We start from the raw sequence: 13,688 nt of genomic DNA on the forward strand, positions 1-13,688 counted from the left end.
GTCTTCGTTGCCACCATCTTGCCAGTGCCGTCGTCTTGGTCACTCGCTGTCATGCTGGAAAAGCCCCTGGTCACTGCAGACGTACCGTGCACCTGGCACTTTAACACTAGAGCGGCGTTGTGAGACTGTCCCAGATACCGTGTCACACGACCCCACGTCACACGATGCTGCACAGGTTAGAGGGGAGGGGTTTTCTTAACATTCAGAGTTAAAGGTACCACAGGGTGTAGCAGGTGCCAGGTACTGTCCTAACTCATGTAATATTCACCCCTCTATGAAACAGGTGTTGATAACTAACGTTAGTTATTTAATTAATTGATAATTAAACACGGGGTTGAGCTCCACCCCACCGCGGAGGCTGGACGGCGGCTGTGGGGACAGCACAGCGAGGGCGCACGCACCCGGTCTCTGCTCAGAAACGGGTCTGGCTGACGGCGGCCGTGGGGCCGCTGCCGGGGGGCAGGAGCGAGCAGAGGGGGCGAAGCCTGCGACTCAGGTCTATTTGAATTCACACGGCTGCTTACCAGCTGTGTGAGGAGCAAGAAAACCTGCGTGCCTCAGTTTCCCCCTCTGCAGAATGGGGCTAGTTGCAGTGCCTGCTTCCTGCGATTATCTTGAGACTACTGTGACTTAAATAGCAGTCCAAGGCTTGGGCAGTCCCCACAGCACAGGGAGGGATTGGTAAGCCTTGGCTGTTATTTGTGTAGGACCAGGGACAAGATGGAGAGAAGAGAGACTTTTACAAAACAAAAACACGGAATTCACCCCAGCCCGGGTACCTCTAGCTCTGCTCAAATTCGTTGCATTTAAAATATAAAAAGTAAGAACGAGGCGGAAGCCTTGTCAGGGCCAGGGTCCCCCCGGTTCGCTCTGCGGCCCTCGGAAATCGCCCAGCGGCAGGGAGGGGGTGGGTGGTGGGTCAGGGTGGGAAGCGGCCCCCGCCTGACCTCGCCTTGCCCCCCACAGCACATGCGCGAGGCCGCCGAGCGGCGGCAGCAGCTGGAACTGGAGCATGAGCAAGCCCTGGCCGCTCTCACGGCCAAGCAGCAGGAAATCGACCTTCTGCAGAAGGTAAGGGGCGCGGGGGGCTCCCTGGGGCGGAGGGGTGCGGGCGGAGGGCTGGGGGGCCACGGGTGCGGGCCGGCTGTCCACCCGGCCTTTGCCACACTCCAGAGCGTCTCCCTCCCTTCCTAGCCGGAAAGGCCTGGGTCCTCTGAGCCCCCCTGAGCTGTCTGGCTTCTCCTTCGCGGCCCCATGTCCGTGTCCTGTGCCACAGGAGCGAACGGAAAGCGCTAACATCCGTTGCTGGCGAGACTGCAGGGAGAAGGGCACTCGCGGGGCCGTTGCTTCAGCCCGGGGCGTTGGTTGAAACAAAGCCCACGCACAGTTTGACCCTGCGACCCTCCCCCCTGGGAGCGTGCCTGCAGCAAAGACAGGACCCAGCTCCCAGGGCTTTGGGGTTTCGCAGTGCTGTGCGGGGCAGGGGTGGGAGCTGGATTAAGTTTATTGCCTGTCCGAGGGCGTGGCCGTGCCAGTCACGGTGTGTCCACATATGGACCAGTGCGACGCAGTCAACAGGAGCGATTTTAGCTCGTTCTCTTGGGAAGTTACACTGCGTGTTACTGAGGGAGCAAAGCAAATTTCAGGGCAGTGTTTACAGAGTGATCTCATTGACAGAGCGAGTGAGCGAGCGAGTGCACGTGAGCACGGAGGAAGGCAGAAGCGAAGCCAGAGGAAGGGGGAGGACGCAGGCCTGAGTGTGACCTGTGCCCGTAGCACCCGGGAGGGTCGGGGGCCGAGACGGAGCTCCGGCCCCACTGTTAGAAAGACGACCACTGTTTTGGAGCCATGGGGGCTGGGGTCCCTGTGCACGGTTCTTAGTCTTTTCCTTCCTGAAGCCCAGTGTCCCCCGCCGCCCCTGCCCCACCCCCCACGGGCAACCAGAGCTCATCTCGTTGGTGGGCAGAAGGAGGGAAGCAAGTGACTGGCGCCGGCTGGACAGGCAGCAGACAGCTCGCCCATCTGAGTGGCCGCAGCCTCCCCAGGTCTTCAGTCCACGCCCCCGTTCCCCCAGCCTGCAGCCCAGAGGGGTCTGCCCGTGGCGTCCTCCAGAATCACCTCCAGAGCTGATTCGTGGGGCTGCTGCGTCAGGAGGGTAACCTCAGATGCCGGTGCTCTGATCATCGAGACCTCGCATTAAGCGTCGATTTCATTAAGCCCCGGCGGATGGGGCCCGTCACAGCCCTCATCGCCTGTTATGACGAGGCGGCTGGCACGCCGAGAAGCATATTCCGCTAGATGCTGTCCAGTAAGGGCGCTGCTGGCAGACGGGCAGCAGCACCTCCTGCCTGCTCCCGCTGTGCGCTGCGGACCTGCTGCCCGGACACGGCAGCGTGGCACCTGCGCCCGCTCACCGCGACCCCGGAAGCTCGTCCCAAGCTGTGTATCTCAGGCAGACGATAAGCCAGCGGAGATACAAATAACAGCCCGGTCAGTTTTTCTCAGCAGAGCCTAGAGTCGTGTTTACTGAGCATTCGATGCCCAGGGGGACGCTGCAGCCCGCTCCGCGCCCTGGAGCCCGCGCCCGTGTGCGCACCATCCGGCTCCAGGGGCTCCTTGTTCTGTACGGTCACTGTTGTTTCTGTGTTGGACACGGACGCTTCATCGGCAGGGAGAGAGGAGGAAGAGAAACTGAGGAAGTACGCGGGTGCCAATTCTGAGAACTTTAGAAGTTAGAAGAGGAAGGTGAGCCTGAGCGGGGGGAGGTCAGTGAATTCTCCCGCCAGGGACAGCGACGGCACCACGCCCGGCCACCGCATCGCACGCAGCAGACGCCGGCCGTCTGCTCAGCCCAGTTCTGGAGCCTGGGAACTCGAGGGCTGGGAGACTGGGCTGCCGCCCCGCCCAGAGTGAGAGCCAGTGGGCAAGTCGCGGGCAGTTAGCTGAGCTCAGACGGCGAACACGCCACGGGGGAGGAAGCAGGATGGCCACACCGAAGGGGCAGCACGTTCAGACGGGCCCAGGTCCTGGCCGAGTGGTCCTGGCCGAGCGGTCCTGGGCCAGTGGTCCTGGGCGAGTGCGCGCCGGTGGAGGGAGCTGCTGCGTGCGGGGGGTAGGGGACCGGGTGGGGTGGGCAGTGCCGCGGGTGGGCTGCATCAGCAGGCGCAGAGGGCTGTACCCCGGCGCTGGGGAGGCCCCAGGAAGGAGATTGATTGCATTCTGGGGGAGAGGCAACCGTGACAGGGGTGAGCAGGGGTCCAGATCTGAGTCGCGTTCTTCAGAATCCCTGCCAGTGCTCTTCGGGGGCTGATTTGCAGGGGGACAGGGAGGCCGGTGGCACGGACACTAGGAAGCCTGGTGTCTTGACTGGGCTGGTGACAGTGCAGGTGACAGTGTAGGTGGCAGGAGGTGAAGCCTGCCACCGAGAGTTGGGAGGATGGTTGGCAGTGCCCCTAGGGGGTTGTGGGCGGGGCCCTGGGCAGCACCGGGGTGGGGGTTGGGGGAGGACCAAGGACGGCACCGTCCTGAGCACCCGTGTGCGGGTCTGGGCAGGAGGGAGGCCGCGCCGCAGCTGGCTTAGTCTGCACCTGCCTTCGGAGGCATCCAGACGCACACCTGTGAGGTGCTCTGTCTGCTCGTGCACTTGAACGGAAAATGGCCAGGGCTACAGTCACGGTGTCCCAGCAGGGGTCAGCCGCGTCCAACTCCTTGTTTCCACTGGAGGGAGCCCAAAGGGTTTTCAGATGTCGCAGATCGGGAGAGCCCAGCGCCACGGCCCGACCTCATCTGCTCAGCGGAGCCTAAGGGCGGCCTCCAAGGCACTAGTGCAGAGAGGCACCGTCATGCGTTGCGGTCATTAGCATCCCGTGTTTTCATTTCACGAGAACGTACAGTGGAGGGCGTTTCCCTTACCGTACACAGCGCAGGGCTGGGGGCCCCTGTTCACGGGCTGTGGGGGGCCTGGCACTCCTTGACCTGGGGAGTCTTAGGAAGAACCTCACGGGCTCAGGAAGTGCTAGGGAAGCAAATGGCATCTTTACACCCACATAAAGCGGGTGTGTACGGGGAGCAGGGACGTGCTGTGATGCGAATTCTCTTGCTTGACGCTCATCGTGTTCCTCAGAAGTCACCCGTTTCCTCACTGAAGAAGCTGAAGACTTGGGGTGACGGGCCATGCCAGATGTCACGTGGCTAGTAAGCAATACAGACGGCGTTTGCACGTGAGCACTCAGCCACATACCTCCACTGTGAGGCTAGGGGTCGACCAGTCCAGGTCCCCCTGCCATGACAAGGGTCACCAGAACTATCAGAGGTCCGGAGCTGATTCTGACGAGACAGAGTGAGAGAGATTTCAAAAGGGCCAGCTATTCTCTCTGACTGTGACTCCTGCTCTTTCTCGAACCCACTCCAGTGGGACCCCCACTGTCACCTCAGCCACAGAGTGGCTCTTGGTAAGTCGCCCATACGTGGACAGCACGCCCAGTGGCTAGTTCCCTGTCCTCATCCTTGCTGACGCAGAGGCACAGTTCGAGGCGGCCACCCCAGTGGGGATGGCTTCCAGGACGCCACCGCCTTCCGGTTTCCTCGTCCCGCACGGTCGCATCTGCACATCACCGGTGCGCCCCCAGCCGTCCGCCCGGCCTCCTCGGCACCGGCTCCCTCGGCCATCTCCTCGGGCCCTGTGGCTTGAACCCGCCTGTGTGCCAACTCCCACGTCTGCGTTGCCAAGTCAGGCCCCGCGTCTGGGCCTCACGTCTTACATCCAGCCTCCCTCCTGACATCCAGCGGGGACGGCCGCGAACATCATGGCCCACGCTCACCCGTCCTCAGCGGCCCGCTCTTTCCCCGACCTCCCGGGCTCCGCCAATGGCAGCCTGTCCCCTTTCGGGCAGCTTGGTCTCTGCTCTGGGGTGATCGCCTCTTCCTCTGTCTGCTCGGTTCTCTGTGCACCCCTCAGCCCCTGTTCCCAGGCTCCCCGCCAGAGCTGTACAGTTCCCTGAGGACGGTCACACCCCTGGGGGGTGCTTACCTTCCGTGTCCCCTGAGACTCCTGCCCAGGCCGTGGTGTCCCCGTCCCAGCCTGCGCTCAGCGGCAGTGAGCGACTGGAGGTGCTGAAGAGCCTTGAGTGGGGGGGTGGCGGGGTGGAGGACCGCGTCTGCGCCGTGGCCGAGGGCTCTGGTGACAGGTGTGCGCGGTCCTTGGCGAGGCCTGTGTGGGGCGGAAAAGGCCCGTCCATTAGCCCTCACTGCCACCGCGGGGCCGGGCCCATCACAGGCGCGGTGCCTGAGGCTGCCTCACGGCTTCCGGGCACCCCTGTCCCCTGACGGGCCCCAGCCATAGTCAGGGCTGGGAACTAGACGGCTTCTCCCTACTTAACGTTGGTCTGCAGACTGGCGGGTTTGCTGTGGGTTCGAGTTCCTCCCTCCAGCGGAAGGGCCGAGGCTGTTCCTGAAATGCTCCTGGGGAAGGGGCAGGGACGGAGCTGGCTTCCTGTTCACTGTGAGCCCGGCCGCCTTCAGGCGACCCCCTGGGCGTCGCGGTTCGGTTGCAGTAGGTGGCAGGGGACCATGGAGTGTGTCCGGTCAGTGTGGCAGCTGGCCCGATCTGGTTTGTTCCCACGACCCCCTCCTGGACAGCGGTCTGTGCCGTCAGCTTCCTCCGCTCCACGGAGCTCGAGGACCCTGTCGTGAGGATGCTTCGGCCGCGCCCGGCTCTGGGAGTCTCACTCACTTTCCTGTGGAGCTAGTCGATAGCACCATGAGCGGCCTCACCCGCCCCGTCCTAGCCCGCGTGTGGCCCTCGCCCCACTGTCACCTCTGCTCTGGGCTGTGTGCGCCCCGCCGCTCCAGCCTACGGCCAGAGCTGTGGCAACAGGATGTCTGCTGTCGCCCCGTGTGATCCGCCCCTGGGACCCTGTGGCTGCGTGGTCCGCCCCCGGACGTCCACTCCCTCAGGTGGCCCACCCTTCTCACAGCAGGACCCAGCCTCCCTGAGAGTCACGGTTCCTTGCAGGCGTCCCTGTGCTCCGGGAGACCGCGTCTCGATGGAGGTCGCTGCTTCCCCACGAACTGGCACTGGCTCCCGAATCGGGCCTTGCTCGAGCTGTTGCTTAGATTTTGAAAGCGTTCGGCGCTGCCATTTTCACTGTTAATTTTAACACTGCATTCCGATTGCCCGGTGGCCCAGCTCTCAAGTAGCCTGCGAACCCAACCCCTGATTTTCACGCGAAGCCGGAATCAGCCGCCACTGCCAGACTGGCCGAGTCTAACAGCCGCCGTGGCGTTTTCTGTTTTCATCCTGCCGTTTTAAAACCCTCTTCGACTCCAGTGGCTCCGTGGTGGTGGTATTTACGTCATCCCGGTCTGTTCTGGGGTGGTTCATCTTTCTCTCCTGTTTTGTTATGTATCGTCGCTCTTGTGTTTGCTTTGAAAGGAACAAGCGTAAGCGTTTGAAGATTGAGCTGAATTCCAGAATGGTGTAGTTAATTGGCTGTGTTCTGTTCCCTTCCTCAGCTCTTAAAAGCCTCGCTGGAAGCACGTGAGGATGGGTGTGTGTGAATGAGGGCTGCGAAAGCTCGGGCCGCTTGTCACTCTCCGTGCTGGGGAAGCCGAGCCTCCCCTCAGTTTGCGAGTGAGAAGTAGACGCTGCTAAGATGACACTCGTTGGCTCTGCGTGATGTTGAATCACTCAGTATTCTGTGGGCACCTAGAGGGAATCCTGCGGATCCGAGAATTCTTGTGTTCACGTTAACTGTGCTGGGCGACGTCGGTGACTAGCGTGCACGTTTCAGGCGCACCCGTGTCACACCATCTGCGCGCTGCACTGTGCGCTCACCGCCCAGGGTCTGGTCTCCTTCCGTCACCACGTACCTGGTTCCTGTGCCCTCTTCGTCCTCCCCCACCCCCTTTAGTAACTTGTAAACTTTTTTATTTGTTGGAGCAGGTGGTTTTGCTTTGAGCCATTTGGGGGTCGGGGGCTGCTACAGGCTGAACTGCTGGGAGCCTTTAGAGGCTCAGGACCCATCGCGGCCTCTCCTAGGGCCCATGAGATCTCGGCTGACCTTCAGCTCCTTGGGGGGCAAGTTCGCATGACCGTGTTCTGTTTCTGGAGTGGTTAAGGACAGTCGGGGACATGACGGTGCTTCCCGAGGCTTCAGGATAGTTGCCCTGTCGTTCTGGGTTCATCCACCTCAAGCGTGTGACCTCGTCTCAGGACAGTACCAGGACGTCCCCCCGACCTGCCGCCCAGTGCCACCAGCCCACCCGCTCTCTGTAGCCCAGGGCGCACATCCCGATTTGTGCAGACTCAAACCCAGCCGAAATCCAGTCTGTCTCGCCCAATGAGGCAGAAAAATGAGAACTGACCCAGACCCTTAGAGCCTGAGGCTTGTTAGGGGGATGAAAGTCAGCGGCCCAGTCCCCGTTAATTCAGACGTTAATTCCATTCTCTTTTCCCCTTCAGCATTCACTTTTCTCTTTTTTGTCGTCATAAAGGCTCAGCTTGAAGCCAAGAGGGAGCACGAGGGTGCCGTGCAGCTGCTAGAGGTAAGCGTGAGGCCGGGCTGCGCGGCGGGGCCGGCGGGAAACCCCAGCTGCTGTTGGCTGCGTGCCGCGGGTGCAGGTCACTCGTGGTGGCCACGCTTCCTCGACACCGTCTGCACGTGCAGCCTGTGCAGGGCGCCTCGCCTGAGAGCGGTCTCCCCCACACTGCCGCACCAGGGCGTTGGGTCCGGGCGTGGGCCTCTCGCCTCCACGGGCTCCTTCGGGTGGAAAGCGGGAGGGCGGCCTCGCGCGGGAGCCAGCTGGGTTCCGCGAGGTCCCTGGCTCTCCAGCCGTGCCCCTCACGGCGGCAAGACGGCTGCGGCTGCTCCAGACTCCTGTCCAGCCAGGCTCCAGTCCAGTGGCAAGGGGCCTGTGTCTGGGAGAAGGTGGGGGTGCACCACCCCCGAGGGTGTCCTGCCATCACGCGAATTATGCAGGGTAAAATTCGAAGGGACAGAGAGGACCCTGAGGGGGCACTGGCCGTTGGTGCCTGGGGAGGCGTTTGCAGGATCAGAAGGGTGACTCAGGAATCAGCAGTGAGGGCCGTCGCAGGCATCGCCAGGGCACTGTCCCCAGCGACCATGGCACGTGGCCCTCCTCAGCCACCAGAGGCTTTTCTCACCGCCCCTGATGGTGGGGCTTGGCAGGGAATTGGCCAGCACCGGTGCTGCGTCGGGAGTGCGTGGCCACCTCTCTGTCCCGGCTTGTGGCCTGACGCCTCCTCGGGAGTGCGTGGACGGGCAGATCTGGACAGACCTCGTGGGCTCACCGGAGGCCTTTGCTCTCCGTGTGCTTCATGCGTAATAAATGGGTCACGGTGAGCAGGCCCGGCCTTCCATCTGCCGGAGACGGCGGTCACGCAGCCCTGGCCCCTTGGTTGCAGGCCCGGCCGCAGAGGGTGGTAGCAGAAGCACGTGCTGGCCCCACGTAGCCTCCTCCCTGGGGTTCACTCCATCAGGGGCCACGGGGGCCGTCCTGGGCCTGCCACCTCCAGCTGCGGGTGCAGCGCCCTCTGTAAGACCCGTTCCCAGGAAACAGGACGTTCGTGCCTCTTACGTCACCTTTTAAGATCTGTCCCTCCCTCAGGAAGAGGTTCCATCAGCATCGTCACGTGTTCAAACTGGTTTTTTGAAAGCGTCCATTAGCTAATGAAGATCTGGGGGTTGAGTGTGATGAATGGCAGGAGGGGAAACGCGGCCTGGAGGGTGGACGCGGACGCTGTAGGCATCACGGGTCCCCTGCCTGCGTCCCCTGCCACACTTGAATCTGCATCATCTCTTGGCTGCAAGTGTGGCTGCTTTTTTGCAGTCATCCTCGGCCCGTTGCTTTGATGGTCTGTGTTGTTTTAATTCGCCTTCTGAGCTGCCGCTGTGACAGTCCCGCTGAGGTCACGTCACCGGTGCTGGTGGCAGTGCGTGCCTTGATTGTGGGAACGGCCATGACACGCTTTGGTTTGAAAGGGACAGGCGTGCGATGTGCTGAGAATCGTGTCTTCTTCTGTCCACACGCATTTCTGTGATTGTCTCGCTGCTTCCCCCAGAGCGCCCTGGACAGCATGCAGGTATTTTAGGCGACAGTGCTTCCCCCCGTGTGCTTGGTGCCGCCTCCCCGGCTTGGAGCAGCCTCGCTCCCTGGGCCTGCTCAGCTCCTCTTCTTGTCGTAGGGGTGGTCAGGGCCGGGGGCCCTGGGGGGAAGGGCTCTGTCGGGCCTTGGGACACTAGGCTCTGGTCTCAATGTCGAGCAGGCCCAGCGAACCTGGTTTCCCGTTTTCTGCTGAGGCTGTAACTTTCAGGCTGGGAGAACAGTTCTGGGAAGTCAGATGACCACAGGGGGAGGAATTGTTCGCCCCGGGCCGGCCACGTTGGGGGCAGCCCGGCCGACGGCCCCGAATCGGGCCGCTCATCAGAACCCAGAGCTGGCGCCTGAACGCTGCACCTGTGTGTCTGCATCTGTGTGGAAAATGGGCGGTGTGGCGGCCCCTATCAGAAGCAGCACGTGTCACCTCGGCTCGCGGGCCACTGGCCGGAAGGTGACACGGCCGGCTTCAGTGCAGAAGGGGGAGGTGCCGTCTCCCCGGCCCCACGGTGTTTCGTCCGCCTCGTCTGAGTTCTGGGATCCGCACAAGACAATGCAGTGTGACAGTCGAGTGTGAGAACATTAGTCAAGTTGAGAATCGGAGAAGCGGATGCGCAGATTCATCCCTCACCGACGTTGTGCATTCTCTGTTCCTTGGGGGCGCCCTTCCTCCGGGGGCTGTGGTCTTTGCCCCCACCCCTGGGCATAGCCTTAGCGAGCCAAGCCCTCGAGTCTCGGCTGGGAGAGGAGGTGGCGGGGGATGAGGACAGCCCCTGTGTTCCCATATTTGGGACTTTGGCCACCCCAGACGAACTGCTACCGCTCCTCTGCCTCCGTTGGCACCCGAGGGCGACAGCCACCACCGGCGGGCAGCACAGGAGTCCCGGCCGCAGCCAGGAACAGCACCTGTCTGTGCGCATGGCGCCCGGTGGGATGCACATCCGCACAGAAACAGGAGGCCCCCGCCCTGTGCCCGGCAGCCGGAGCCACCGCGTTTGCTCGGGCAGGTTGATGGCTGTGCCAGGCACACGAGCCGGGGTGCACGTGTAGCACCCGCGTGCCTTAATGGGGCGAATCCACACACACTGCAGGGTGCAAAGCGTTCCCTAGATGGAGCACTCCACCCTCTTGAGTCTCCCCTCGGTCACCGCTCAGTGACGTTCAGTATCACGTGGCATTGTCCTGTGAAGATTCTGGAACGCAGAGCCTGCTCGGAGGGGGTTGTGGTCTGTGTGTGTGATAACCGTGGGCAGCAGCCAGAGTGGGTGGGCGTTACACGGGTAGTGGCAGGGGCTCCTTGTTCGAGGTCGCCTGAGGCAACACTGAGGGCACTTCGGTGTCCCTCGCTGACGGTAAGAAGCAGGGGTGCTAATGTGCTCACGTGGGCTCCAATGAGCTGCCGTCCCATTTCTGAAAACCTGCCTGGTCAGCCCAGTGTGACGTAGCTTGGGTGGATGGGGCACAGCTCGCGTCCCTGTGCAACATCCCTGCCGAGCCTCTGCCCGCAGAGGGCAGTGGAGCCCCTCCACACCCCACACCCGTCAGGGCCTGTGCTCCCGGTTTGTGCTCAGGTTCTGGAAGGCATGCCACACCCCACTTTATAGAGGAGGGAAGTGGGGCCCGCTGAGGTCACGTGGCTTGCCTGTCGGTCCCCTGAATGAGGGCGGGGTGGGCCCAGCTCAGAGCCTGAAGCCAGAGACCTGGATCTGTCCCGCCACCCACGGGGTGTGTGCCCGTGGCCTTCAGCCCGCCGTGGCCTCATCTCCCTTGCTGTGTGGTGGGCTCACGCCAGCTCGACCCCGCTGAGTCTCTGGCCTTCGGGGACGATGCAGGCCGCCCCTGGCAGCGCCTAACGCACAGTAGGTCCTCAGCAAGTGGTAAATAGCTTCGCGATCCTCCTTTACACACAGAGGCGAGTGGCTCCTGCAGCGGGGACCCGGTCGGGGTTCGCTGTTCTGGAGCCATCAGTCACAGCGGCCCTGTCCTCCAGCTGTCCTGGTTCGGACAGTGGTCACAGGGCCCGGCACCCATTCACCGGCCTCCCTGGGTGAAGCCAGGAGTGGGAGGGGAAACTGGCCGAGGAACCTGGAACGCTGGCATCACGTGTCTGGAGCGTTCTCCTTCGTTTTTATAAATCGCCACGTCCAGACCGGCACGTCTGCCCGGTTTGTTCCGATTATGGTTCACTCGCCTAACGATGGCGCCGTCTGTCCCCGGGCGGTCCGGGCGCACAGCGTCTGAGCGGCACCCTTCACTCGGTGCAGCAGGTGGCTGGTGGCCGCACTGGCAGAGGTGGGGCCAGGGAAGCAGGACTGGGGACCTGGGGCGGCTGGGTCACGTGACACGGGCCTGGTTCCGCCTGCCCGCCTCACCCCACAGCCAGGGGGCCTGGAATGGAAACTGACGTCCAGACACGCCGGCCCGCAGAGCGGCGGGCTGCCCATCTCTCTGCACCGATCAGAAGCAGTTCCTGCCACTAGTGACGCAGGGGCCCCTGGAGACACCTCCCCCAGCAGCCGTCTGCGCCAGCCACGCACGCCTCCTGCAGCTGCCGGCTGGCTGGGCCTGTCCCCCTGGAGCTCCTGCAGGACTGCCTCGCTCCTGGGGGGTGCGCAGCAGAGAGCCTCGAGGGGGCCCTCACCCGTGAGGCGCTGCAGCTTACGGGCCCGGCACCCGCCTCGTTCTGACCCTCCCTGACGCGGGGAGGGCAGGCGTCCGTAGCTGCCTGGGGTCTGAGGGCTGCGTCCTGCCGCCCTGAAGCCCGGAAGGGCCACCGGAGTGGATGAGAGTGCACACTCCGTGACAATACGGTTGTAACGAAAGCACGTCTCTGGCCACATCGTCCCCATGTGAAGCAGGCACAGGATGGTGCCTCAACAAGGTCCCCCACCAGCTCCCACGGAAGGCTTTCCCGGGAAGCATGTCACCTTGCCATGGCCTGGCTCTGCTGGCCTCGGACAACTAGGAAACCTCCGAGTCTGTGTCTGGACACAGAACCATTTGGGGACCCGGACAGGGGTGCCGTCTGCACGAGCACACGGGGCGGCGCGGGGACGTTGGAGGCCATCGCCGTCCGCACGAGCACACGCGGCGGCGTGGAGACGTTGGAGGCCATCGCCGTCCGCACGAGCACACGGGGCGGCGCGGGGACGTTGGAGGCCATCGACGTGTTCAGTGCCTCCCGTGTCCCCGTGAATGCCCTTTTCTCGTGTCCGTCAGCTTGGGGGACGCTGATCGCTTGACCAGTTGCTTTTGCTCCCAGCCCTGCCAGTGCGTGTGCCCGGGGCGCTGGCGGGGATGCAGGTGGCGGGCGTGTGGGGGCAGCCACCGCGGTAGCGCGGCTGCCATGGCCACCCCCGGGGCGGGACTCCCAGTCACAGCCACCGACCGCCCTGAAGCAAAAGTGCCCTCCCTGCGGCACTGCCCTCCACCCGGAAAGGTCATCAGTTCCGCTCCTGACGCCCGGGCCCCAGATGCCGAGGGAGCGTCCTGTGTGCCAGGACTGCTGCAGGTGCAGCCAGAAGCCACCCCGGGGCTGCAAGGCCCGCTGCCAGGACGCCACCCCTTGTCCACGTACAGCAGAATCACGGAACTGCGGCCACAGGCCACGCCCATCTTCAGCTGTGCCTTGCCAGGATGTTAATAAGCCTTTGAAAGACTTGCAAAGTTTGAAGATTGGGACGTTTTGCATCAGAATGAAGATTTACTGCTTCTCTCGGGAGAATGGAAATTCCCTGCGGGTTTGACCCAGGCGGAGAAGTCACAGACCCCCGTTCTCTGTGTTCCCCACTTCCCTACAGGTTTGCCCTCTGCCCTCTCCCTTCTGTCATCCCCATTGGCCCCTGGGGACATCCAGCCCCACAATGGTCTGACGTTAGCTCTGCCCCACCGGCTCCCAGACCCACCCTTGTTTCTACAGACTCGTCCTGAGCCAGCTGCCGGGGGATGGCCTGTCACATTCCCCATCAGCGACAGGTCCCCCAAACAAACAAAGGCTCCTGGAAGAAGGGGTGACTGAGGGAGGCTGCAGAAACCTCAGGCCCTGGGTTCTGCCAGCAGTGGGTACCCAGGGGACTGCGTTCGCAGTGGCTTGGGATAGGTGCTGCCATCCCCCCACTCTGCCCGAGCCCAGCTCCCTGGTTATGCCTGAGACCCCGCAGGGCTGCCTGGACCCCCTCTTCTGCTCCCCCGCCCTCCCCATCAGATCAAGTTGCAAGACCCCATCCTGTGGGCCTTGGACTTAGATGTGCATCAGACCCGGACCCCGGCTCAGGCCGACCGACACCGACGCCCCCGCACCCGCCTGTGCCCGGGCGCCCGCCTCCTGGGGTGGGGACCACGGTGCAGCTGGGCTCATTCAGCTTTTTAGAAGCAGAATCCCGCTGAGGTCTTTTTTAATGAATCGAAGAAATTAATCACAGGTTTGGGATCTGTTAGGTTTATATTTAGAAACCTGCGGTCTCAGACATAAATAGCACTATATTCTGAACTAGGGAGCCAAGAAGCTTCATACTGGTGTTGGGGACGGGGAGGGGGTCTGAGGGTCGTTTGTTACAGCCCCCCGCTCAAGC

General features: G+C 62.8%; 1 protein-coding gene across 5 annotated transcripts in view; it reads left to right on the forward strand.

The window, feature by feature from the left end:
• The first annotated feature begins 969 nt into the window (after positions 1-969).
• The window catches only part of RIMBP2 (RIMS binding protein 2), a 46,875-nt gene continuing 34,156 nt past the window's right edge, over positions 970-13,688 (forward strand). For 3 of the 5 annotated variants that reach the window (XM_025045546.1, XM_025045547.1, XM_025045548.1), the window contains exons 1-2: positions 970-1,071; positions 7,495-7,545. In XM_025045546.1, coding sequence (XP_024901314.1) covers positions 970-1,071; positions 7,495-7,545 — 153 coding nt within the window. Of the gene's footprint in view, positions 1,072-7,494; positions 7,546-9,082; positions 9,104-13,688 lie in introns of all 5 variants that reach the window. The other 2 variants (XM_025045549.1, XM_006909968.1) reach the window with 2 other exon arrangements.

This window comes from Pteropus alecto, unplaced genomic scaffold, assembly GCF_000325575.1.
Source record: "Pteropus alecto unplaced genomic scaffold, ASM32557v1 scaffold213, whole genome shotgun sequence".
In the NCBI taxonomy this organism is placed as follows: Eukaryota; Metazoa; Chordata; class Mammalia; order Chiroptera; family Pteropodidae; genus Pteropus; species Pteropus alecto.